A 26,348-nucleotide genomic window follows, 5' to 3' on the forward strand; every position below is an offset into this window, starting at 1 on the left:
GATTCATGAGACGAGGATTTAACAACGATAGATCATTTACCAGGAAGTCAGCTGAGAAATGACGTGAAGGTTATTTTCGACAATCAAGATCAGCGTGCAGAAGAGTCGTACTCAGATGACGACGACGTACATCTTGCCACACTACGAAAACAAGAAACAAAACCTTTGATTATTCTCGAAAAACTAGGATCTGCGCAATGGCTTGTAGGTGATCTGTACCAACATCATAAAGATATTTATTGGAGACCTGAAATCGGACCCAAACAAAATCGCACGTCATTACAGCTCTTCAGGTTATTTTGTGACGACGGCCTATTCAATATAATAACAACATATAAAAATACACACGCGGCACAAAAAAAACTGACTAAACCTGTTACAGATAATGAGATTAGGTGTTTTGTGAGTGTGCTTATTTTGAGTGGCTACATGGTGTTACCAAAAAGATATATGTATTGGGAAAATCGTGATGACATTCATAATGCAAAAGTCGCTGGAGCTCTATCGGGAGATAGATTTTCCCATATAATGAAAATTCTTCATGTGTGTAATGTGTGATAATACGAGTTTGGACAAAACAAACAAGTTTGCCAAAATACGGCCATGATATGATGCATTGAATACAAATTTTTTAAATCCCGCTCCTTTCGAACAAGAACATAGCATAGATGACGCTATGTACCATATTTTGGAAGGCAACGAACGAAACAATTTATACAAAACAAACCCATTGGCTAGGGTTATAAGCTCTGGATAGGTACTCTCCGTCTAGGTTATATTATATGTTTTACACCGTATCAAGTCAATTCAATGCAAGTACCAACCTCATACAAAAACTTGGATCTTTGTTCGTCGGTTTTTCTGTCTTATGCAGATCTGAGATTCCACCTTTTTTTTTTTTGATAAATTCTTCTCATCTATGCATCTATTAAATGAGTTAAAAACTAGAGGTCGTTTCGATACAGGGACAATAGAACACTAAAATACCCCCTATTCGCTCTAACAGCCATGAAAAAAAAAAGGAAAGAGGAACTTACGATTGCAGATTAGATAAAAACACAGGAATTGTGGTTTGTCGCTGGCACGACAATAGTGTCGTTACAATCGCATCTAATTTTTGTTCAGTAAAACCACATCACCTAATTAAACGGTTTTCCATCAGGAGAAGAGACACTTTTATTTCTCAACCAAATATAAACAATACAATTCTTTTATAGATGGCGTAGACCGCTGTGACCAAAACTTTAGCTTTTACCGGATCTCTATAAGAAGTAAAAATGGTACTTTCCTCTAACAATACATGGAATTGACATGTATATTCAAAACGCGTGGCAATTGAACCGAAAAGATAGAGGAAGCCTTGATCAGCTTGAATTTAGAAGGCAATAGCTTGCAAACTTCCAGAAACCTACAAAAAAGATACCAAACGCGTTCTCCAACAAGACGGAATCCCAGCACGGTGTAACCCAGCAGGTTACATTCAAGATATGATTGTATGAACCATTTAATTGCTTATCAAGAAAAACAATCACGTTGTGGGCTTTGCAAGAAAAATATTCAATTTTTGTGCAAAAAATGTAAAATACCATTACACCCAAAAGAATAAGAAAGAGGGAGATTTAACTATGAGTGAGGGAGAGAGGAAGATTTAACTATGAGCGAGGGAGAGAGAGAGAGAGAGAGAGAGAGAGAGAGAAAGAGAGAGAAAGAGAGAGAGAGAGAGAGAGAGAGAGAGAGAGAGAGAGAGAGAGAGAGAGAGAGAGAGAGAGAGAGAGAGAAAGAGAGAGAGAGAGAGAGCTATTGGCACTTCCAAATGTGACCTATTATTGGTGCTTAATTTTGGTAGATATATATATATATATATATATATATATATATATATATATATATATATATATATATATATATATATATATATATGTATGTTATGTTTAAAAATTATTTTATATTTTTAGGTTATATCGTTTGCAAAACGAAATCCAACAAAGTTTGAAAAAACCGAACTACCCGAAACTCAAAGAAGTCAATGCCGGAGGCGTTTACCTAGCCAAAGATCCTGGAGGGATTGAATACGGTCGCGTGATTGTCCTCAAGAAGGAAGAAGACAGAGCTTTATGCTTCTACGTAGATTTCGGCGACGAGTCTGTTATTCCTATAGAAGAATTGAAGTATATCCAAGACGTATTCGTCACCAAACTTCCATTTCAGTGCATCCAGTGTCGTTTGTATGGAATAAACCTCTTAGGAGACACTTGGGACGAAGAAGTTACCAATATTTTCTACAATTACGCCTTCGAACCAGGCACTGATATCTTCAGATCTCTGTATGTACAAGTTTACGAAAAGGAAAACTGCGATTCGCTTACTCCAGTGAAATATGCCGTCATTTTTAAAGACGGATTTGGAGATAAAAATGTCCTAGTTAATAAATTACTGATTGAATGTGGTATGGCACTTGAAAACCCCAAGGAAAAATTCACTGATTTTGAAATTCCTGTAGTTGAAGTTGAATCGCTCGAGTCCGACGAAGAACTGGATACAATGGCGTATATCTGTAACAAAACCGATGAGCTGCAACAACATTTGCATGAGGACGGTATGTACTATAGGTTTATGATTATGTTATATTTTATTAACAATCTAAATGGGATTTTCTTAAAAATATCAAACTACACTTAAAATTGCGTAAAATTAATTTGTTACTGAGCTACAAAATATTTATATTATATTTATACATATTTATTTATATTTTATTAGACTGAGACAAAAATTGATTAGAATCAGTCAAAAAATGAATATTACTAAAATATAATCTATATCATTCACGTGCCAAGCGTACGATGATGCTTCCGCCCCTAGAGAGTGTGTGTGTGTGTGTGTGTGAGAGAGAGAGAGAGAGAGAGAGAGATTGCATTGAAACATCCTATACAAATTTTATCAGAATTAAATAATTCTTCTCTCACAACAACCTAAAATCTAAAATTACATCAAAGTAGAAGGGTATTTAGGACACTTAGGTGGTCCCAGTGGTCCTATATCGTAAAAGATGTATTTTTTTTGAAAAAAAAAAAATCCTGAGCGATCCTTTGCTTAAAAAAATCTGAAAAAAATTCGTGGACATACATTTTATCTATAGTAAAATAATGTCTTATTTTGTTAGTTAGTTTTCATGCAGTTTTTAATTTAAACCTTCTTAGAATAATGTAAGTTTTTAATACAAATATGTATTTTTGCTTATCTTACTACTAGCCTTTATGCAGTGTTTTATATATTTTGTTTTGCAGTGATTTGGTTGCATCCTTCTTTAGTTTTGTGTAGGGTCCTTCTTCTTCTTCTTATAGGGCCGTGCACCTATAGTGCGTTGGCGAATTATCTTAAGGCCAGACGTCTGTCTTTTGCGGCATGCAAAAGATCGCCAGTGTTATTTATGCCTGTCAGTTCTTTATGTTCCGTAGTCACGACATTTGTTTGCGACCTACTCCTCTCTTGCCTTCAATCTTTCCCTGGATGATTAGTTGGGGGATTGCGTATTTTTTTCCTCTCAAAATATGGCCGAGGTATCCAATTTTTCGTACCTTGATCAAATTGAGTAGTTCTCTCCCAGTATTTGCCTTTCTTCAGACTTCCTCGTTGCTTACCCTATCTGTCCATGGTATGCGGAACATTCTTCGCAACGTCCATTTCGAAGGCCTCCAACTTATTAATGGAAGGTACTCTTAACGTCCATGTTTCCATGCCGTATAACAATATGGACCATACATATCATTTAACCATCCTGTAGCGGAGATTGAAGGAAGGATTGCGGTTACATAGTACCGGTTTAAATTTGTTAAAAGCTTGCATAGGGTCTATTTGTGACCAAATCTTGGATTTTCTCCCGATATTGACTTTTGTCCATAATTACAGTTGCGTTCGTCTTCGTTCAGGCTTTGATAGTTTCAGTTTATCTTTACTAACATTTGCTTTTGATTTTGTGCTTTTCCAGTTCCCTTTTGCACAGAACTCTATATTCTTCGTACAAAGAACTACCAATACACGAAAAGGAGAGGAGAAAAATACCACTTACTCCAAATGATACTTGTGCGTAAAATCTAAGATCGCCGAGGAATTGGAAGAAAACAAAAATCATGGCTCCGAAACATTCGAACAGAGGCATACATAAGAAGTGTTGAACAGCTTTCCCATATGGCACAAAATAAAACAAGTCTGCTATATTGATTGCTAACGTCCGGGATAACGACATTATACACTTGAAAGAAGAATACCCAAGAAAAGAAACAATAAAACTTGTAGTGACTACCGTGCCAACAACTTATTGAGCCATCAACAAAAATTGTTTCTAAAAATTGCCCTGTAATTTCACATCAAATCCTAATTACGATTTTTTTTCGATGGCTCTATTTATAATATTGCCACTTAAGGGCGTAGGCGCAAAATTTCGGGCCAATGTTTTTAAATGCATTCATTTTTTTCGAATCCTAAAAAAACTAATAAGTATTTTTAAAAAATTTAAACGCAGAATGAAAGAATACATTATTACTGAGGGCCGAAAGTCCCTGAAATCTTCTGTAATGTTTATTTTAATAAGTTACAGGGGTGAAAAAAAAAAGAGAAAATTTAGTGTGATTTTTAATTTCAAATATCTCATTCAAAAAAACTTTTTGTTTATTCTAAGGGACTTTCGGCCCTCGGTAATAATGTAATCTTTCATTCTGCGTTTAAATTTTTCAAAAATATTTGTTAGTTTTCTCAGGATTCGATAAAAATGATTGCATTTAAAAAGCATTGGCCCGAAATTTTGCGCCTACGCTCTTAATGACTATTCTTCTTCTTTTGGTGCCTATCCTCTGTGGATGTTGGCAATCACGTTGGTCCATACAACTTTGTTGACAGCTGCTCTAAATAGATGTATGGTAGTCATTCCTGCCCACTCTCTGATGTTCTTCAACCACGATGTCCTTCTGCGCCCTTGAGATCTTTTGCCTTCTATCTTGCCTTGTAAAATTAGTTGAATTAGTTGATACTTCTCATTGCGCATCACATGCCCTAAGTATGTCATCTTTCTGATTTCACGATACGCATAATTTCCAGATCTTTATTCATACGTTGGATCACGGTGTTGTTTGTAACATGATGGATATAGGAAATTCTGAGCATGCGGCGGTAGCACCACATTTGAAAGACTTCTAATCATTTGGATGTTGCCTCCGTCAAGGTCCAGGCTTCGACTCCTTATAAAAGGGTAGAAAATACATAGCATCTCAAGACTCGTGTTCTTATATCAATGTTCAGGTGCATATTACATAAAATCTTCCTGAGGCGATTGAAGACAGCTCTCGCCTTTTCTATGCGACACCTTATTTCCTGTGAGTGGTCCCATTCCTTATTTAGGCTGCATCCAAGGTATGTAATTTTGTCGATTATTTTCAAGGGTTCATTATTAGCTGTGAATTGGTGCTGTATTACGTCGTTTTTACTTACTACAAGAATTTTGGTCTTCTTACATTTTAATTTCATGCCGTATTTGTCACAGGCTTCCACTCCACGGTCTATTAATATTTGCAGATCCTCCGCATTATCAGCAATCAAAACCGTATCGTCCGCATATCTTAAATTGTTTATGATTTCACCATTTTTATACCTTCTCTTAAACCATCAATAGCTTCCCGGAACAGCATTTCCGAGTAAGTATTGAACAACGTCGGTGATAAAATGCAGCCCTGACATACTCCGCGTTTTACGTGTACTCGTACAGTTGCCCTTTGCTGTAAGTACAAATTTTTAATTAGGCGTACATCTTGGTCAATACTAGATTCTTTCAGTATCTGAAGTAATTTTTGATGTTGCAGCTTGTCAAATGCTTTTTCAAAGTCTATAAAGCATGCGTAGACTACGAAATTTACGTCTCGAGCTCTTTGCATCAATACTTGTATGGAAAATAGGGCCTCTCGCGTTCCCAGTCCGCATCTAAACCCAAACTGAACACTGCTAATGTTTTCTTCAAGTTTTCTATATATGCGAGAGTGAATAGCAGAAAGAAGGATTTTGAGTGCATGGCTCATTAAGCTTATAATTCTGTAATCAGAGCATCAGAGGGGTGAAGGTGAAACTAGCCAATCTGTAGAAAATTCTGCAGTTTCATAAATTTTGTTCAGTAGACTCGTTAGGAGTTTGAGTTGGTTGTTTTTAAATAGTTTCAATATTTCAGCTTGTATGTTATCAGGTCCAGGTGCTTTATTGGTTTTTAGTGTTTTTATTGCATATGGTACTTCACTGAGTGTTATTTCTGGTTCTGAACATCCAGAAACACTGACTTATGTCTCTTGCTCTTCCTGGAATAATTCTTCCATGTATTGCCCCCATCTCTCAAGTATTCTTTCATTTTCGTAGAGCAGATTGTTGTGCTCGTCTAGTATTTCTATGATTTTACGGAATTCTGAAATCGTTTGTTGATGATGATGTAGTCAATCTGGTTTCTAATCATTTTTTTTTGGACAGTCAGCTAGAGATTTCCAGTTGTAGAGTCTTCGAGGTGGTAATTGGAAAAAAAGTGTTCATTATTGCACTATCCGTTTTCTGGCAGAGCTGAACAAGGCGGTCTCCTCTATCATTTCGCGTTCCTAGTCCAAAGTGTCCCACAGTATGCCAACACCCCCTTTGCCTACTTTGGGGTTGAAATCCCCTAGCAGGATATTCACTTCTTGTTTTTTTGGTATGTTTTAGGAATTTTTTCAATTGTTCATAGAATATTTCTATTTCCTGCTCTGAGCTTTCCGTGGTTGGAGCATATGCTTATGCTTAATGACTATAGCAATCTTAAAAATATCCCTGTTTATACACGTTTTACCCGTTTTGCTTTTATGTAGTATTCAGTATTCTCTGTTTTACTCTGTGAATACGAAAGTTGGATAATTGACTCGTAAACATAAAAATAATAGATAATATACTTCAAAATGGGTTTGCCTGTAGGAGAATTCTGCGAATTTCATGGATACAAAAGATCCCAACAACGAAATTAAGAAGAAAAAAGGAAAAAGAACTATTAAACACAATCAAAGGAAGAAAAGTACAGTATTTGGGTCATTTATTAAGAGGTAAAAGATCATAGTTCGACTCTTAATAGAGGATAAAATACGGGGTAACAGGTCCCTAGGGCACAGACGAATTCATGGTTAAAGGACCTGCGGAGCTGATTTGACCGTTCATCTGCACAAATATTTTGCGCTGAAATTTTCAAAACACTTGCGTCTCATTCCTTGATTGCATGTTTCTTGTGTTCTCACACTGATGCATCTTTTGAAGTGTTTTTGTATAATTCTGAGCATTAATTTTGCCAAGTTTGTGCAATGCTCTCTATGTCTGTTTTTACTTCTCAATTATGATCTTGAATGGCTTGAACTCTCGGACCAAATAATTAACTTTATTAAATAGTCCATGACTTTCATGGCGGTTTGCGTGTTGCTCCAGTTCTTCACGTACGTTATTTATATGGTTGTTTTTATCCCTGATACTCATACATTTTATTTTCCTGCTTAGCTCCTCTATTTCTTGAATGCAGTTTCCTGTTTTTGTTGTAGCAAGTCTTATTTTTTACTAATTCGAAGGTTTCTCCTAACATCCAATGTTTGTTCTTTTGGATTTTACGCGATGTGCACTCCAAAACTACAATTGCCATTTTTCATCGCCAAGTAATAATAATAAGAAAAGGAATATAGTAATCTCAGTCTTATTCTTATATTATACATTTTTCGAGTTAGTCGGATTTTAACATTACATTCTTCAGGAAGTATCTGTTTTTTTTTTAAATGATTAATTTATGTTTTAGGACCTGAAACAAGCGGAAGAGTAGGACAGGGTGAGTTTGCTTACGACTCAGATGAAATGGAATTGGTCGTGTATGGTGAATTAGACGACTTTTTGAAACAGGTAATGGTGATTTATATACAAAGGTTCATGCGATCGAAACTAGGTACAGATTAAAAGATTTTTAAAAATAATCGTTTTAAAACCGCCTAAAACGTAAAAGTTCGACTTTTTGGTACTTCTCAGATAAATGTTTCTTACAGTGGATATTTAGCTTAGGCAGGCGAAATCTTACTTGCGCAATACTAAATACCATTTCACTAAAGTGACGAATCAGGATTGGTGAATGGTAGACCAATACTCATTTTCTTTTTTTGCTTGTTTCTTGGTGATTTTTATGCAGGACCACGCGCGACCGCACGTTGCCAGGATCAGTATGCAATACTTGGACGAGGTTGGAATTACGAGGTTGCTCTGGCCAGCTAGGTCTCCCGACCTGAATCCCATCGAACATCTCTGGGACGATTTGAAAAAACGTATTCAAACCCATACACCTACTCCTAACAACGCACAGGAGCTTAAGGATCTGTTAGTGAGAGAGTGGAATAACATACCACAACATCCGGAGACAAATTGAGAGTATGCCCCGTCGTCTGCAATAGGTTATTAGAGCAAGATTAGGCAATACACGGTATTAGTCATTGAAATTCCACTGTTTTACCACGTTCTGTATTTTTTTTCTCCGGATGTCTGTTTTATCAACAATTTGGTTTGTTTTCTGCTTTTTCAATAAAAACAATAAAAAACCATTTTTTTTTTCTTTCAAAACAAACATTGATGACAAATAAAAAATACATTAGCCTAAAAAAATTGTTATTACTGCACCAGATGCAAATATATTCAAGAAACTTGAAATTTTCAAGGTTACCCGGATTTTATGATCGCGAGTGTATTTCAATGTATATCCAATATATATATATATATATATATATATATATATATATATATATATATATATATATATATATATATATATTGGAAAAAATTGAAGGCAACTGAAAAACAACTGGAAGAATACTTAGATGACATCGGGTGCTATGTGAAGAAAATTAAAACCAAGTCCGACGTGTTAAAACAGAAACTGCCAAATGGCCAATTATGCCATCAAAAAATGAAGCCAGCCTTTATGACAGCAGTCCAATAACATCTAGGATTAAAGTTTCCACTTATGATGGAAAGACTTCTTGGGCGAACTATCTTTGTCAATTTAAGTCACAAATGGATAGAAGTTTTCAGGGAAAAGACTACTTTACTTACTAATTCGTTGCTTGGTGACGCTCTGAAAATACTTCCAAGCGTTCCAGAAGATAAACAAGAAAATTTTGCATACCAGTGTGAGCACTTGGATAGATTTGGCGATAAAGACACTCACGCCATCACTCTACAGAACGCAGCTCAATAACCGCCGACAAAACCCTGGGGAATCACTGCAAGAATTTAGCACTTATATCTATGTTTAGTAAGATTCGCTTTTCCAACTGTAATCGAAGACATGGCTGTCGATGAGTTCGCTGATGGAGTTAGATTTAGAGCTGCAACAGACACTCAAGTTAACTGGGAGAAACACTATCAAAAGCATTAAAGCTAAAGAAGCAGTGAAAGGGTGTGGCAAGCTTCCGGCGGTTCACCTGCTGAAAATTCACAAGACAGTAGTGGTATTTTGAAGAAATTTAAAGAACTAATTGAAGACATAGACGAACCACCAGCGCCATTGCTTCAATGATACAACTATCACAGAAATAGACACTTGCTGGTAGACAGAAGACAGTGCTGGTTCCAATCTCGACAAGAAAAACACTCAATAGATCAAACTCCAGTGATCAACTTTGTTCAACATGGAGTTCAGTATGGAGAGAGCAGCCCTGTATTAGCATGTGCCTTGTGCACTGAAAAAAGCACTTACACAGTAGTATATACAAACTTACAAGTGGCCACTGCCCAAAAACTTACATCGGTCAAACTAGCAGATCCTTTTACAAACGTAGCAGAACGCAAAAAGGCTTTCAATAATAATAAAAAACAGATCTACGTACGCACTTCACCTTTTAGATCATAATCATTCATTTAATAACCAATTTCAAAATCTTCACATTAAAAGTAAAGGCCTTAATTTATCATTATTAGAATGTATAGAAATTAAAAAACACATACATAATGCTTAATGACCAACTTCAGACAAACAGTTCTCCCCTTCTCAACTTATTTATTTAAAGACTATAAAGTGTATAACAAAAATAGATCACTTGAGAACGCCACTATGCCGATACAGCTGTAGTGATAATAAAGCTTGTGGAAGTGTTGAAAACAAAAATTTTGATACTTGATAAAATGAACTTCCATCAAGTAACGGTTGAATCCTTCAAATTTATACTTATTTACAGTAATATTACATTATTGCTACTTTCCTCTTTTTGTGCCTCAAAGTTATTGGTGAATCATTTTTGTTTAGCTTATATTGGGACCACAACCTGCTTTAAGCGGAAACAACGAACTACCTGCCATTACTGCCGTCCCGGCTGTGGATTATTTTACACCGGAAGTGTATTGGTCCCAAACAGAAACAACAGTAGCGTTAAGCATCAAACTTATAGACTGTCAAGATTATAAGATATCGCTGAAAATGAGAAATGTGTTCAATTTTAGGTAAGTTGATTTTAACAAAATTCGCGACGATAGGTTGCCAACAATTATCTTTAATAGTATTCATTGTATTATCGTCAATTATAGTAATCGGTAGCTAGGAAGTTGTAAAGTAGTGGTTGATGAGCGATATTCTTAATCGGTGTAGTGTCGTGCCGTGATCGGTATTAGTATCATTAGAGTTAAAGCTGTATGAAAATGAGAATCTGCGCTGGTTCTTCCTAAATGAAGCCTACTGTACGAATATTTTAGTAACAGCTTTAGTAAATCTTGTTCATTACATTGATGATATTAATTCCTAAGGCTGGTGCAGATAATTTGTCTGAATGCATCTCAATAATACACAGGAGACACGCACAATAAATAACACAGGAATGTCTTAAACAAAGATTATTTTTCGTTCCGACTAGAATGAAAGGAAGTTCCAGCTAGCCGAACGAAGTTCCAGCCGCGCTCTTCAAAAAATCCATTACAGTTTCAAGTTAGAGCGCTCGGAAAAAAATGACTACTATAGTCGGGTTCTACTGGTTCATATGTGCTCTTTCTTTTCTTAAACTGGAATATAACGTTAAACTAATAACATTTATCGTATTTTCATTGCAAAATTATCCAAAACAAAGCGTCCCTGTTACAACTATGTTGAAACACTACACTATTTATAATTTCATCTACGTGGCTTATAGATTGTTCTGCATTTTTAGGTTTTACTTTTTTGCAATCGATCTTTCTTTTTCACAATCTTCCGAGTCTGATGAAGCCAAAATACTCTCGTCTTCAGAATTCACTCGTCACTTAGAAGGCATCACCTACTTCCTCATCACTCATATCAATGATATCGTATATTCTTTTCAAATACTGTTGTTCTTCGAAAATATTAAATTTTTTCGCCATACTAACAGATAAAAGGTCAATACGTTACAGATTCGAGGAACACTTTGACCGTAACGATATCTTTATACAAAATAAATGACAAGCTGTTACTGCAATAAATGGCCTGTATGGTAACCGTGAAGAGTGAATCATCTGCAACGCACATGTTGGCCTTAGCGCTCCGTTAGTTTAATACGATTTACAACCGTAAATGAAGAAAAACACGTTAGTGTGTTAAGGTCTTTATTTCTGTCTTTCTTGGTAGTGGTTTTCTTATGAATTCGTGTTTTGCTTTCGATGCTCATATATTTGTTTCTCCATATTACATCTCGAAGAAATCCGGGCACTAGCCACTGTTATCGCTTATGCTTTTATTTCTTGTTTTAGATGTCTACTGCTTGTAATATTAGCGCCTAGATATTTGAAGGACATGACTTGCTCCTCACTTTTATAATAAATTGCTAACTTACATCTTTTGAGCTCTATTGATATTGTCATAGGCTGTGTTTTCTGGACAGAGATAATCATATTTAATTCTTTTGCTACTATTTCAAACCTGTATTTCCCTGTAGATTGTTCTCATCTTCAAATATTATCACCGCATCATCAGCATAGCAAATTATTTTAAATTCTGTATTGCCCATTCTATGACTTCTTCTTGTTAAATACCTCCGTATTTGAGCAGTTCATTATTAATATTATCCACTCCTTGCGCTGGTATAGTCTGATTTTAAGTCTGTTCGTCTTCTGTACACTTGGCTTTCCAATTATACAACCTCGTCTTTGCGGTTTACTATATAGAGTGTAGAAATAATTCTTCCAAGTTTCTGTTATGATTGTTTTTATACGTACATACGTTAACAGTTTTTTTATGATTTCGTAGCACACTTACCCCATATTCTCTTTTGACCTCCGTACAAGTCATGTTTCATATCTGTAGAATATTTCTCCCAGAACTGTCTTTTGATTGTTCGGATTCCTGTATTTACTCTATTTCTCACACTTTTATAATTATCATAAGTTGACTTTCAGCTGAGTCTAAGCTTTTTTCTGCTGCAATCTTCGTTAAACCTTGCTTTCATGTTGGGCTTTCCATTTTTGGTCACTTTTCGTTTACCCAGCCTCCTCTGCAGATGTCTCGAAATCATCGTCCTCCAGAATTTTTTTTTATTTAAACAATTATACCCGCATCAACGACTAAAGATTATTACCGGGGGGCATGCACAGACAGTACGACACATAAAAATACTTTGGTATAAATTTTAGTTATTTTGAGATAATTTAATAACGATTGTAAATTTGAAGTCAGCACATTTTTTAAATTGCCACTAAGGGCAAACGAGTCCTTTCGTTCTTGTATACTGGACACTCGATATTTATATGTTTTACTTGATAATAATCTGTATAGAGTTAAGGTTGTTGTATCAGCATTACAGGAGGTATTTGACAGCATTTTTAGTAGGTTAATTCTGGATTAGATCTCAGATTGGATTTCAGATTAGAAGCTTTCGAAATGTGGCTCTATCGCCGTATCCTAAAAATACCATGCACAGCGAAAATCACAAATATAGATGTCCTTAAAAGAATAAACCAAGAACGCCAACTTTTCGAAACCATCAAGAAAAGGAAAACGACGTATCTAGGTCACATCATGCGAAATGAAAAATACCAGTTCCTCCAACTTATAATCGAGGGTAAAATTGAAGGCAAGAGAGGAATGGGACGCAAGAAAATGTCCTGGCTCCGAAACATAAGGCAATGGACAGGGATTAACGACATACAATCTCTGATACATATTGCAAGAAATAGAGAATTAATGGAAAATGTGATCGCTAACATCCATTAGTGGATTTGCATCTGAAGAAGAAGAAGAATTCTGGATTGACAAGAACATTGCAGATTGGTTATGTGGCTCTCCCATTTTAAGTTGTGTTCAAAAGAAAGTCCTAAGAAATTTATTTCTTCTGTCTGTTTCGGGATAAATCTGAAAATTTGGATAATTTTTTCTTTTGATAAATATTAAATAACGTGTCTTTTCACCAGAGAATATAAAACCCGTGTTTTGAGGCCAGCTTTCAATTGTATGTAAGATATTTTGTAATATATGTGATCCCAGAGTTACATTGTTTGTTATTAGATAAATGACCAAGTCATCTGCGTGTAGGCTAGTAAATACAGGTAGCTTTATTTGACTTAAAATACTATTTCTACGTGCTTGGCGAAGGAAGGTGATAGATAGGGAAGATTGGAAAGAAATTCTTGAGTAGGCTGTGACCCACGAAGAGTTGTAAAGCCAGAATGATGATGATATTGTTTATTGCAATTGGAAAGTGTGTTGGACTTGAGTAGATCCTTTTTTAGTACTGTTTTGAAGTACTCGTCTGGAAGATGTAAATCCATTTTTTCTAAATCGAAAAGTTCGTTTTAAAAAATTCTTAATAAAGAAGAGCAATTCATTGAATTGAATTGAACACTCCAACCTTAAAGTGTCTTTAATATAAGATGTTTCCATGTTGTGGCAAAAGCTTTTCATATATCAAAAAATACGGCAATAAGTTTTTGATTGTGCAGAAAAGATTCAGGTACAGCTGAATGTATCGCTGAGTGATATTGGGCGATAAGAATTTGGATCGTATTTTGGTTTATTGTATTTAAGGTTTGGAATTATAGTTGCCTGCGACCATAGATCAGGAAAGTCATTGTGAATAAATATATTGTTAAAAATATCAACTAACATTAGTTTTGCATTGAGAGGAAGATTTCGCAAGAAAAGACGGTGGATATTTTTACACTTAACCAAATTCTAATTTCTGAAGACTGCAGGTTTGTTTATTATATTGTCATCCTTGGTGATTTGTATATTTGAAGACTCCATTAGGTTTTTGTGTTCTAGAAAAGATATGCTATAATTGGAATCACTAGAATTGAGTTCATATTATATCTGTTAGTATTTCTGGAATATCTTTCTTGTCTGGATGCATTTTTTTTATTATAGAGTATCTACACCTCGGAAGTATTTTGTCCCTTTTATTCTGCGGAATTTGTTCCATATGTTGCCTAAGGGAGTGGAAGAATTTATTGAAGACACATACTTTTTCCAACTTTCTCGTTTTCCTTTTTTGATTAATTGTCTGCTTTGAGCTCTGATATTTTTAAACATTAAAGGGTTATTGTTAGTTTTGTTAGTATGTTTAGAGAAAGTGAGTGCTTGTGCAATTTAATTATTCCACCAAGGGACTGGCTGCTTTTACTCGGTTTTGTTTTTCCCACTGAAATTGTTGCTGTAGAAATAATAATTATATTATATATAATTTAAGATTTTGGTTTGCGCTATTGGTTAAATTAAAGTTGTTTGTTTGTTATTCTATGAGTGTTCGATACAAATCATAGTCAGCTGACTTTATTTTCCATGTCTGGTGAATTGGAAGAGTTGATTTATCATAGATTAGTGTTTATGGCTGTTGTGATAGGGAAATTATCATTCTCATATACATACCTCAATGTGTCCCAATATAATAAAAGAGCTAGCGAAGGACTGCATAAAGAGAGATCTACAGTAGCAAATGTACCATTATATGAATTGAACCTAGTAGATGTGCCAGGGTTTAGTAAAATTTTGTTTTCGCTAATTCTCGTATTAGTCTTTGTTGATATAATATACACAACTCCCTATTTTAGCTAATACTTTATTATTAGTATGTTTCGGTATATTAGTTTCATCAGTAATAATCCAATTAATCTGAAACATTGATTATTGACCTGTGTCTCTTAAGGCATTCAGATCCGTTGGTCCAGATCACCAAAAATTTTTTTAAATATTTAAATAAAACTTCAACTAATTTTTAAAATTGTAGTTAAATATTTCCACATATTAATGAAACACCCTGAATATAAATCCCAATAATGTTACAGCCATACTTTGTACTATAATAAATTGTAGTTGATTATATGAGATTTTTTTTTAGTGCAACCCAAGGCGAAAAAACTTATTCCCTCAAACTAATTTTCTTCGAATATGTTCACAAAATGGAGCATATGTCCACAGGCCCAGAAGTGAGAGTGACTTTGACGAAATTTAACAAGGTCGATTGGCCCAGGTTGACTCTGTCGAAGCAGAAGGCTAGGAATATACACTATGACATCAATAAGGTATCTATAGATGACGACGACGATAAACCTAAGAAAATTCTGGAATTTCCCAAAGAATTCGATGAAATGTTGGATGATTTGAACGAAAATGACCCTATGTATGTGGAATACTCCGATTTGGATAGTGATATGGATCTCGAACTTGAAAATGAATCTGATTGAAGCTGTTTCGAATATATATGTATATAATTACTATTTTAATGGGAATCAGCTACAATTGAAGTTTAAAATAAGTTTATTGACGTTTCAATAATTTTGTATTCATGTTTGTATTTTGATAGCGATTTCCGAAGCGGAAATTGAAACTTCAATAAACTTATTTTAAACTTCAATTGTTGCTTATTTCCATTAAAATAGTTCGCTTTTTTAATTTTGACACACCCAAAGTGTGTGTCAAAAGTCCAACTTCTTCTTATATTAAGAACGATTGATCTATATTACTGTATTAAATTTCATTCAGATATTAGATAGTAACTATTGTAGAATGAGGCATACTGATTAGATCGTTTTATTCGGTCTACACTTTTTGTAGGTTATGCTAGGTTAGATTCTCTTTTAATTTTGACACACTTCATTGAAGGACTAAGTTCTTTGGTCATTACGTTAAGAACTGATTTTAAAACAAATTGTATGTGTTTTGTTTTTACCTTCGAACTGTGATAAATCAAATTGCAAAGAGAATACTCTCTTGTTTTTATAATATCTATCTTTTTGTCCTTTGCTGTTGAGCACAATCCGGATATCATATGTACCATGTTTCAAGACTTATATACCCAGACTGACAGACAAGCTGACATACAGACGACACGATTTAAAAAAAGGCCTTGTACTTAATACTAAAGTAAAATACACTATTCCAATAGTAATATTTTCATTTATTACCATTTAAACTATATATTTCCTTATTATTGACAAATACTGACGTGGTTCTGAAGTGCCAGTTGTGCCTAACCTAATTTTTGAAAAAGACCGGGTCTAAAAATGCTGAACGTTTGACAGCAAATTTGACACATTGTCTGTTTCTGCCGTAATGTTAGGATATCGTCATTGTAATTAACATTCCTCGTAACTCCGAACGACAAACTTCTCATGAGCGAGTTTAAATATCATTGTTTAGCTAGCAACGTAGAGGTCCTCATAGAGACTTCATATCGGGACAGTTTGGAAGTCTTACGTTGCCATGAAGTGAATTCCGTTTAAAACTTAAACGCCTATATTATCAGCAACAATGTAATTTCAAACTAATTTAACAACAGTTAAAGGATTTTTACCCGTATATTTAGTGACTTCACTCATGTATACCTTGTAAAAGCACTGATGATGGAATATTAATTCCGGAAACGTTCTGTAAAGTAGCCCGAAAGGGTTCTTTTATATTATTATACCTTTTATAAAGAATTTTTTAAATACAATTTTTATTTACAAAAAATTTGATGGAATCCTGGTGAACGTTGAGATTTTCTGGCTTCGAGTGCAAGAATACATAGCCTGTTGGTACGTTGATCTTCCTATTTTGTAGCCTTCGTTCCTTCTTCCATCTGAGTATGCCCAACCTACAAGTATTTTTGTGCAATGACAACGTTCTTACTGCAAGAGATTTTTAATAGGACGTTGCAAACATTACAACGTCTTTTTTTGATAGGCACAATCATCACTGGAAAATGCACAAGTTTTCCTTATCCCTGGGCAAAGGGACCAGGCATAACACAAAATGAGAAATAATGCTAACAAAGCCATTAGATGGTAAATCCCCTTCTATGTCATTCCAAAGGAAACAATGCCGATCGTTAGTTTTTAAATAAAAAAAGCTATGATTATGTACACCTAGCTTGGATTGTTATAGTACGTAGTAGACACTAGATTTTGGGACAATGGATAGGGTTTGAAAGTCCATTGTAAATATAAGGCATTCTAGCTTCTGATTTTCGTAATATATAGGCTTCATAATTACTTATATTAAAATTTCCACACTTGTAAGACTCACATTTATCACATAGATCATGATGGGGTTTAAACAAACCTAAATTTTAGTCATCGAAAATTTGAGAAGACTTCCATCGAGATTGTATTAACATTATTCTACGAACGCCAGTCTTCTACATAAAACAAGTAGAGCTGTCTTTTAGAATTCCAGTCTGGTTCAATATATTTCTAGAGGTATTATTTCTGTACTGAGTAGAAAAGCCTCAAAACATTCTTTTGATTTTCTTATCTTTCTACGTAATAGACCAGATTTCTTTTCAATATCATTTAAGTTATTATCGATTTCTTCTGTCTTAGTTGCTTCCCAGTCCTTATCTTCATTCATTCAGTTCAAAGCTGTTTACTCGCCATGTGATAAATGTGTGTAAAAATATCTTTTTGCAAACTCTAATAACAGATGTCCCTTTTTTTAAATAATATTAATAAGACCAATTCCTTCTGCTATATCCACTTCCTTTCCTATTTCTAGCTAAGTCTATTTGAATCTTTTTGGTGATAAATTTGACATATCTCATGGCCTCCCTCTCATCTTTCCAAAACGCATCAAAATTTCTTTGTCTATCCTCTTACTGTAATAATGTACATTGTATATTGTTGTTATTTTTACAAATGCACCGATTACTTCCTTTTCTTTGACATCATACTTCTAGTCTTCTTGTTTTCTTCTTCTCTTTGTATGACTTTCCCACTTTTATAGCTTCTTTTGATTTATTAATTTTCTAGGTATATGTTTTGACTTGTAGTCTTTTTGTCCTTTTTTTGTCAACGGGTACTAAATGAAAAAAGATTTTTTTTTTGGCACTTTCGTTAAAATTAGATGACTGCATGGATAAAGAATTACGAAAATAAGGCAAGGAATAACGATATTGTCATAAGAAACCGACAACAAGAACAAGACTAACAAAATGTTAAAAATTTTAGGGGTAACGTGCGAACTTAGTATTTTTAAATCATAAACAATAATAAAAACTATAAAAGTTTTTTTGAAACATATTTGAAATCTAGTATTTGTTCTGTTTTACTAGCAAAACGGTCAATAACTCGTTTATTAAAGTCTTTAATATTGTCGAGAAACATTTTTTCAGCTAATAAAATTCGCAATGCACTTAGTCTTTCTTCTTTCATCGAGTTGCGTAAAAAAGTTTTTATCCTCTTCAACATAGAGAAGCATCTTTCAGCTTCGGATGCTAACATAGGCGTAGCCACTAAAACTTCCAGCAGCTTAACAATTTCTTGGAAAGTAGATATTATTTCTTCCTTTAAAAGTAGTGATAAAAGAGGAACGGCTTCAGAAATGTTTGCAGTTCTTCTTTCATATAGTACTTACAGTTCTGTTTTTAAACGTTTTTTTCTATAAGTGGATATACGTCAACAGTATCAGAGAGTAATTTGTCTGGAAATATTTTTGATATTCGTTAAAATGTTCTTTCATAAATAATTCGGTAGCTACCAGATGTCCTGTAAAAGTAAATCGAGTCCTAATCTGTTGTAAAATGGAATCACAAACTGCCAATGCTTTTATTTTTTTATTTATTGCAAAATATATATCGGAATAAGGACAACATCGTCTTTTTTGAGGAATATGTTTATCGGTTTCTACTAGCTCCGAATCTGGTTGGTCAATAAGTGTATGCATTTCATCACGACTCTTGGACATTATCTTTTCAAATTTTTGCAGATCTTGTTTAGCCTTAATGGGGTTAGTATGGGTCATCTGCAGTTGCTTAAAAATTATTTCTACATGTGGCATGGTTTTATGAAAAACTGTTAACCAAAATATGAAATCTTTATTATGTAATCTAAGTTTATATGCACCGGCTTGCTCAATCGTTGAATTTAAGTTAATACTTTTGTCATTCTCTAAAATATTCATGACTTGTATCAGCTCATTTCGGTATTCATAAACTGTATTGACTTCACGTAATTGAAAATTCCATCTAGTTTGTGATGATCGTGGTAATCGTTTATGAGCTATCTCATCCAATACCTTTGTTCTTTGAGGTGATGTAGTAAAGAAAGAACAAATCCCAGTTAAATGGACAAAAAAAAATTTGAACATGTGCATTAATTAAAGCCGCACTCCATCATAACTTTGCGCTATTAACTTATGTGGCGCGTCACTGATTAAAGGATTAATTTCATTTAAAATACAATTTGCTATTGGAATGGCATTCTGTCCGGGAAGATTTACAAATTTCCAAAATCTTTCTTCTGGCTTATTGGAGGCAATGTATCGTAATATAATGAACTAAAGTTCGGTAGCGACATCTGGGGTTTCATCGACAACTACAGTTACATAATTTGATTTGTTAATTTCTTTAGTCACCTCATCATGGTAAACGTCAAGCATAAAGTCCAATAGTTCATTTTGTATACTTTTAGAGCTGCCTTTAAATACTGTTGCTTTATTAAACTAATCGTTTAAATATGTATCTAATTGAGAACTAAAATCTATCATTTCTCGAAAAACTCCTTTATTGGTTGATTCTTCCGTTTCATCGTGACCCCGCAATCCTAATTCTAATGCACCACAGAATCTTATACAGTTTATAATAATGTTTAAAATATACCTGTTTTTATCAACTTTTTTGTTATGCATAATAACATTTTGTCTATAAGCCGAACTTAACTGAGTCATTATAGTTGATTTTCCGAGCACAGAGAAATTAAAAATAGTATTTATAGGAGGCGTGTTTTTTAAGTAAGTACCGTTTTGGAATTAAAAAAAGACGTGCAAAGATATGGCAATAATTTTATTTTTACATGAAAGCCTGTACCTTAATCTACTTTTCTACATAATTTCCGTGAATATTGAGGCACTTGTCATAACGTGGCACCAGTTTTTGAATACCCTCCTGATAAAATTCTGCCGCCTGACTTGTTAACCACTGCATCACAAATGTTTTCTTGAAGACGCTGACCGCCCAGGTGTTTCTTCAAGTGCTGGAATAAATGGTAGTCGCTGGGCGCCAGATCAGGGCTGTATGGAGGATGATCTAGAGTTTCCCATTTAAATCATTTGATGAGATCTTTGGTCTGATTAGCCACATGTGGACGGGCATTGTCATGCAGCAAAACGATACCCTTACTCAACTTGCCACGTCTTTTGTTCTGGATTGCACGACGCAGATTGTTCAATGTCTCACAATAAGACGCTGCATTGATTGTCTCATTACGAGGCAGAAACTCCACTAGCAACACTCCTTTTCTGTCCCAAAAAACTGTGCACATGATTTTCCGGGCAGAAATTGTTTGCTTAAACTTCACTCTTTTGGGTGATGATGAATGTCGCCATTCCATGGATTGTTGTTTCGATTCTGGTGTGACGTAGGCCACCCACGTTTCGTCACCAGTAACAATTTGGTCTAAAAAATCTTCACCTTCACTGTGGTACCGCTCAAGGAAAGTCAATGCACTGCCTAAACGTTGGGTTTTGTGCAAATCCGTCAACATTTTTGGAACCCAACGTGAACACAATTTCCGGTAATTCAAGTTCTCGGTAACAATGCGATATAAAACACTACGAGAATACTGAGGAAAGCAGTCGGACAATGATGAAATTGTAAAGCGTCTGTTTTCTCTCACCTTTTCGTCCACTTTCTGCACCAAATTTTCATTAACGACCGAAGGATGCCCACTCCGTTCTTCATCATGCACATTTGTGCGGCCATCTTTAAATGCTCTCACCCATTTCCTTACCATTCCATCGATCCATCCACCATGAACATCGATCGGTTTTACGCGTTTAGCACTAAGAAATCGTATAACAGCCCGTACTTCACAATCAGCGTGACTCACGATTGTTGGAGGCATCTTAAACACTGGAGTAAACAAGTGTACAATGAAGAATCAGACTGTAATGGCGTCAGTGCGTAGACAAGAGATGTAGGTAACCAGCGCTCATGCGCGGAACGCCGACCGTAGCGCTGCGGCGGCGGAATCGCAAAACGGTACTTACTTAAAAAACATGCCTCGTATGTTTCTTGCTATGTTTCATGAGTTTTTATTTTTTTGTAAATATGCACTAAATCAATGATACCATGTCTTGCCCATGTAGAATTGCCCACAAACAAAATACAAACTAAACAGAAAAATGTATTTTATTGATCACATCCACAAATCCAGCTCTTTTTTAAATATATATATTTCTATTAAACTTCCTTACACGGCCTTTAAAATTTGAAGAGCTATATGTTAAAGCTTTCTGCGTAATTGTTATATTCAAATCTGGAAGTAATCTATCAAGTTCCTTGATTTGAATTTTCTCCTCAAGCGAGTGAGTTTTCACTAACAAACAGCTAATTTTGTTTATTTTTTCCAATAATAAACAGTAAAATTTAAACAGCGCAAACACTTTGATTTCGTAATCGAACACTTCAAACGTAACTAAAACCTTATAGATAAGCGAAAACCATTTTAATACACTAGCAATGTCACATTCTAAAACACACTCGGGTCGAAGTTTGCCTGGCTCCGAATCATTCCATTTTTCGTATCGATGCACCGTCCGTAAGCTGCCCGCGTCTAACCCTTTCCTATGCGCTTGAAGTCAAATCTCGAGTCATATTAAAATGGGCTCGGATTGACAACTCGCTTGAATTATTTGTATTTTCGTGGAGATTAAATTACGTAATGGTAAATAATATATGTAGATAATGCATTGGTATTAAAAAATAGTAATAACAAAAGTATTTTTAGTGATCAATATATTTTCCGATCAATATGTTTTTCAGAGCCAGTGCCATGGCACCTTGGCCCTTTAGGACTAACCGCCACTAGTCAACAGTCTTCCTACCGGTATTTTGGTTTTTTATACTGGTGTCCTTTATATGGTGCGATTGACTAGCTTTTTGGATTTCATAGGTATTAACTCCAATGTTTGATAAATTATCATTTAACTCCTGGACATACAATTCTATAGACAAAAAAATGCATCTGCTGATGATAAGTTACCCTCATGTTTAACTGTATAATGTTAAAATGTTAGTTTCCTATAGCGGCTTTAGTTTCATACCTATTGATGGATATGCAGTTTATTTAACTGCTCTTCGTAATGTACCAGCCTGAATACCAGTAGAAATCCAAGAAAAAATGAGACCTCCTTGATGAGAAATAATTTTCGTGTGAAATACTGGTTAATTCTTGTATAATTGCCTTTTGTAGTATTAATTTTCTTCTTAAAGACATTCTAAAATGAATATTACTGTTTAATATAATGTAATAACAGTATCTCCAACATCAAATTTGGACGTAGGTAAAAACGCTTAAAAATGTTTTGTTTTATATTATATTATATTTTATTTATATTAAGCAGCATTATTTGCTTACAAAAATATAGGCCTTTTCACATCTAGTTGAGTATTTCAAAATTGTAAGAATCTAAAATTCCCTATTGCTTTCTATGATATAAAGGGCCTATGCCTACCCATAAATACTAATACGCTAACCTAACAATATGCACAAAGAAACGTGATAACTCCACGTTTTAAAAAATTAAGTAATTTATAAGTAATGAATTTATTAACAGCTAAAATGACTATTAAATTACAATTTGATGAACTTAATGAGAAGTATACGATATAGAGTCTGGGAAGCTATTTTAACTTAGTAAATAACTGACAACAGTGAAAGCGCATAATCACATGAAAAACTGATGGAGTTCCAGAATTGCCAACTCAAATTAGTAGACTCTGGAATCAAGAGAGTTCATAGACTGACAGAATAATTTTCGTACAAAAAATGGAGTTACTAGTAATTGTAATTACAATGACGAGATGGTTTTAAAAATGGAGTTACTAGTAATTGTAATTACAATGACGAGATGGAAACGTTTAAAGACTACTGCTAGATAGGATGCTTTCTTGGAAGACAGATAATTTTAGTATGGGCTTATATATGCCAGGGGGTGCAAGCAAGCGTGTAGATAAGATTTGTTTATTGGATTATCTTTATAATTATTATACAGCTAGTTCAATTTTACAGCTAGTTAGTCACGCGATAAGAGTTACCTATATATAGTCAACTTTTACAGGTTCATTATGTAGGATCAATAATGTATTATGCATACACTTATTTTTATATGTACAAGTTAAGTTTATTAGCATGTATTCATTATTAGCATGCATATGTATTAACATGATTTAATATTTTAATTCTTTTATTTCTAAAGGGGACTAACGGTTCTGCTTGTTATTTTCTACTTTCTGAAGCAGTACTGTCTTGCAAATTTTGACATATTTTGGAATCACCATTACAATGTACTGAAGCTATATATATATATATATATATATATATATATATATATATATATATATATATATATATATATATATATATATATATATTTGCTTCAAATTTATCTTCAAAATAGAAAAAAATATTGGAACGGAATCAAGTACTCATATTTTAGACATGATAAAATGATCTGTCTTCTATTGATGCTATTTATATAGATCTGTGAATATTTTTTAACAAGAAATTGTATCATAAAAATTCAAGTGTTGGTAAAATCCCACTAGTCATCAAAAAGATCTTCGATTTTGTATTAACATAATGCTAAAAAAGCTTTACATATTTTTTAAAATTGTCTGCCAGATGGCGGTATATCTAGTAGATATTAAGGTACGTTTACATCTGACACTTATCTCCATAAATAAATGTCGAGTGCCAGACATAAATTCGCTTTCGTGTTTATATACTGAGAGAAATTACTAGAAATTGACACTGACACTTCTAACCTGTATCATCTTTATTTACAAAGTGTTTATTTTATCTCGGTATTATGAAAACATCTATATAAACGTAAAATCACGGCATGTTTAATTATTCTAAATATAAAAAGAAATAAAAAACGTTCTGTGTCAATTCGAGAGTGGATTTTGAGACCTGAAGAATACCAAGTCTACAATCAGTTAACGGCTGTGCTCATTATTTAGGATCCAGCAAAGTTTTCTAATTTTCTAATACAATGAAGCCTGCTGATTTCGAAATACTTGCTTGAAAAATCATGATATCAAAGCAATATACCAAATTCGTAAAGCAAATAGTGTAAAAGAACGACAGTTGAAATATATATTGCCGATATAAATTGTTCTCTGTTTAAATTAGCAAAGATTTATCTGACACAAATTTCATGTAATAAGTGTCAGATCTAAACGTACCTTTAGAGTATTCAACATTTATTTCTTGACAAGATCTGCTGTGTATTCATTTCTTGAACCTTTAACCTTGTATAAGTAGTAAGAGAAATATTGATTAAAATGAATCCATCTGATAACAGAGACAAAGTAAAAAAGTATAATTTTCTAAAAGTGTTTCTTCGCGGCATCAGTTTTTCTCTCAAATATCTGTTTGTCATTGTTATTAAATTGTTTATTTATATGACAAGTTGAAAGCTGTTTTCAAAATACTTTATTTAAATCAATAAAAAAAAGCAGAAATGACTTCTTTAATAGTTACCATAGTTAGTAGTTTTTTGATAAATAAGAATTTCTATTTGTTACATTTGACAATTTTTTTTAAATAAAATCTTAAATTCGATTTTCTTATTTTTATTTAATCCAAAAATATCTTTCAATTCCTCAGCTTAAGAAAATATTTTATATATTAATTTACCGGCCATTCTTATTATTTAAAGGTCATTAATATCTAAAGAAAATGTATTAAATAAACTTTACTATTTATTATACAAAAAAAGTAAGGCTTTGCAAATTCCTTTTTTTTTTCAATATAAAACAAAACTTTTTCCTTCATAAAATTTGTTGCCTAATATCTGTGCTCTATCTGTAATTTGGAAATATTTATATCCAGTTAAATCTGCCCACTATACCAATTGGCGTATTGTACATCTTCCATTTATTCATAATACTCATTCCAGAATTTTGGAACCTAGGGGCATCTGATACAGGTCCAATAAATTGATAAAGTCAAAACCTATTATGGAGACTGATATGTAATTAAGGGATGATCAGTGAACCTCAAACAGTTGCTTTAAAATTTAATTCCAATTACTTGAAAAGTAAATGATTTAACTTCCTGTATTTTATGTTCAGTAAGAATGTTGGATTTTGTTCTACATCTTCACGTGCCATGTCAGAGTTATCCGACGTTGACGATCACCATTGCGAAAGCTTCTCGATTTTTTTTTCTTCTTTTATAAGGGAGGGTGGTCCAAATGTTCGTAACATACTTCAGTCCTAGAAGGGGGCAGAACCGCCTTCCAGCCTCGGTTATGCAGGACTCCTCCAGCGTGGCCATGATGATATCCGAGGCCGTGCGCAATGGTTTTTCAGACACCATCGCCGCCAATGTTAGAGACATACCTGCTAAAAAAACACCCCCCTCAGCGGTGAATTACCGGCTGGATCGCACTGATGGGGACGCAACATCGGCATGGCATTCACCCGATCTCTCATTTACGCATTCCAACACTTTCGCACTACGACTGAATTCTTCTCTTCCTCTGTTCCATCTCACTCCTTCTCATTCTGCCTTATCTTCTTGCTTGCTCCAGGGCACACTGCCACCCTTCGGGTCGCCTTTCTTCTTGTTCCTTTCTGTCCAATGTTCTCATCACATATCTCTGAACTGCTCTCCACCGATCTGACTACCTAAGCATCTCCTCCACCAGTTCCGTGACTGATTGCACCCTACTCTCTAGATCTCTCACCTATCCATCTATCGCATACGAATAGAGTGTGTGAGATAGTGTCCGATATTTCACAATACAGGCATTTGTCATTTTCTGCCTTTCCAAATCTGTAAAGGTATGCCCTGAAGCAACCAAGTCCTGTGAGGATCTGCGTCAGAAATTAATCCAAACACCGGTGCCCGCAATCCACCCA

General features: G+C 34.3%; 1 protein-coding gene across 2 annotated transcripts in view; it reads left to right on the top strand.

Annotated features, from left to right (window-relative positions):
• The window catches only part of LOC140448643 (uncharacterized), a 69,179-nt gene extending 44,152 nt beyond the window's left edge, over positions 1 to 25,027 (top strand). For both annotated transcript variants that reach the window (XM_072541745.1, XM_072541754.1), the window contains 4 exons: positions 1,956 to 2,596; positions 7,826 to 7,926; positions 10,313 to 10,506; positions 15,339 to 25,027. In XM_072541745.1, coding sequence (XP_072397846.1) covers positions 1,956 to 2,596; positions 7,826 to 7,926; positions 10,313 to 10,506; positions 15,339 to 15,684 — 1,282 coding nt within the window. In that variant the 3' untranslated portion in view covers positions 15,685 to 25,027. The remainder of the gene's footprint in view (positions 1 to 1,955; positions 2,597 to 7,825; positions 7,927 to 10,312; positions 10,507 to 15,338) is intronic.
• Positions 25,028 to 26,348: the final 1,321 nt, after the last annotated feature.

The sequence above is a fragment of the Diabrotica undecimpunctata genome, chromosome 1 (genome assembly GCF_040954645.1).
Source record: "Diabrotica undecimpunctata isolate CICGRU chromosome 1, icDiaUnde3, whole genome shotgun sequence".
Taxonomy (NCBI): domain Eukaryota; kingdom Metazoa; phylum Arthropoda; class Insecta; order Coleoptera; family Chrysomelidae; genus Diabrotica; species Diabrotica undecimpunctata.